Source organism: Gadus morhua, chromosome 8 (assembly GCF_902167405.1).
Source record: "Gadus morhua chromosome 8, gadMor3.0, whole genome shotgun sequence".
Lineage (NCBI taxonomy): Eukaryota > Metazoa > Chordata > Actinopteri > Gadiformes > Gadidae > Gadus > Gadus morhua.
This window is the reverse complement of record NC_044055.1, coordinates 16,442,740-16,444,226: the sequence shown is the minus strand read 5'-3', so window position 1 is coordinate 16,444,226 and position 1,487 is coordinate 16,442,740. Positions and strand designations below refer to the sequence as shown.

Below are 1,487 nucleotides of genomic sequence, written 5' to 3'. Positions count from 1 at the left end.
GCCCTGAGATGTACAGCAGGAACTGTGGAGGTTCTACAGGATATTGACGGTACCAGAAGAAATAATCGCTCCCTGTAGCAATTTTAGAGAGCGTGTAGGACAGAGAAACACTTGTACCGACTAATCTGTTCTCTTTCTGCTTGACAGGAGTGAGGTCCACACTGTAAACACCAGTAAAGATAAGGTTAATATGTAAACATGTTGCCATGGCTATACAAGTTCCCTTTAATCTTTAGAATTTCTGGTGGGCTGTGACTTGAAAAGAGGACTGACATAATTTCAAACACCATGGGAACCCTGGAGCTCAACATGATAGCTCTGTATCTCTGTTGTAAAATACTGTTTATTCACTAGGCTCCTGGTGAATTCACCTCTCCAGATGCGCCTCCCCTGAACCACAGTTTAAGGTAATGACAAATGCTCTTCAAGTTCCTTGTCAGGTTTTTGTACAGGGAGTCTGTGTTTCCTGTCACTGTGGGCTCCACAGCACAGAAGTACAAAGCAGAGTCTGTCACGGCAGCAGCGGAGATCTCCAGATGGAACATTTTTTTATCACTGTCCTTTTTCAAGGTAAATCTAGATAGCTCCATGTATTCTTTGATAAGGAACTGGGGAGGTGAGCTGGGGTACTGCCGATACCAGAAGAGGTTTGTTGCTGAAGAGTAGTTGCAGGAGAGAGTCACGCCGTCTCCTTGTAGAGCCTGGACTGGACTGTCCTGGATTGAGTGGATGGTTTGCTGATAACTGTCACCTGCATATGTTAAGAATGAAAGGTCAGTGACTACGACAGTGTTAAAGATCCTGAAAAAAGCAATGTGAATTAATTCATATGAAGTGCTACACATATATTGAGGTCCATGTCTGAATTAGGACGGTGCTTCTAAAGCAGAACTCACCAGTAAACCCAGTGAATAAAACCACTAACATGAAGATCTGCATAGCTAATACTGGAACAAGCAGATGTTGTCAAGCAGCAACAATCAAGAGTCTAGAAGCTGTTGTGTTGACAGATTGTTTCTGATGTGCTGCCTGTCAAGCTCCACCTCCAGCTAGAGTGGCACCAAGGACTGAATGAGACAGGAGAAGACCTTCTACTATACTGGCTCTGTGGAGACCATGAGGACCCAGGAAGAGGAGCGGCAGGTGAATGTGAGTTCTAGTTTCAAAGGTCAAGTAGAACCACTGTGGTGACACCATCTCTACATGTATTCATATCAAATAAAGATCACTTTGTGTTAAAAATATGATTATATTATGTAAACTGATTGGATGAATGTTAGATTGCTGTTAGTTTTGACCAGAGTGCTTGGGACACTCTTCTAGATTGAAAAAGGTTTTAATTTAACGTTGACCCCCTCATTGACTGTCTTAGCAGAGTGTATTTTTGTTTAGTGGGATGGCTGATGGATATTTCACTGAGATGCCCTACTCATGGGAGTACTGCTACAGTGTATCATTCACACGTAAAACATGAAATCAAAACACGT

General features: G+C 42.7%; 1 gene segment (V, D, J or C); it reads right to left on the bottom strand.

Moving 5' to 3' along the window:
• Positions 1–335: 335 nt before the first annotated feature.
• LOC115549344 (T cell receptor alpha variable 3-like) lies at positions 336–1,176 on the bottom strand. The segment is given in 2 exon segments: positions 336–751; positions 897–1,176. Coding segments are annotated over 2 exon segments (444 nt in total).
• Between the last annotated feature and the right edge of the window lie 311 nt (positions 1,177–1,487).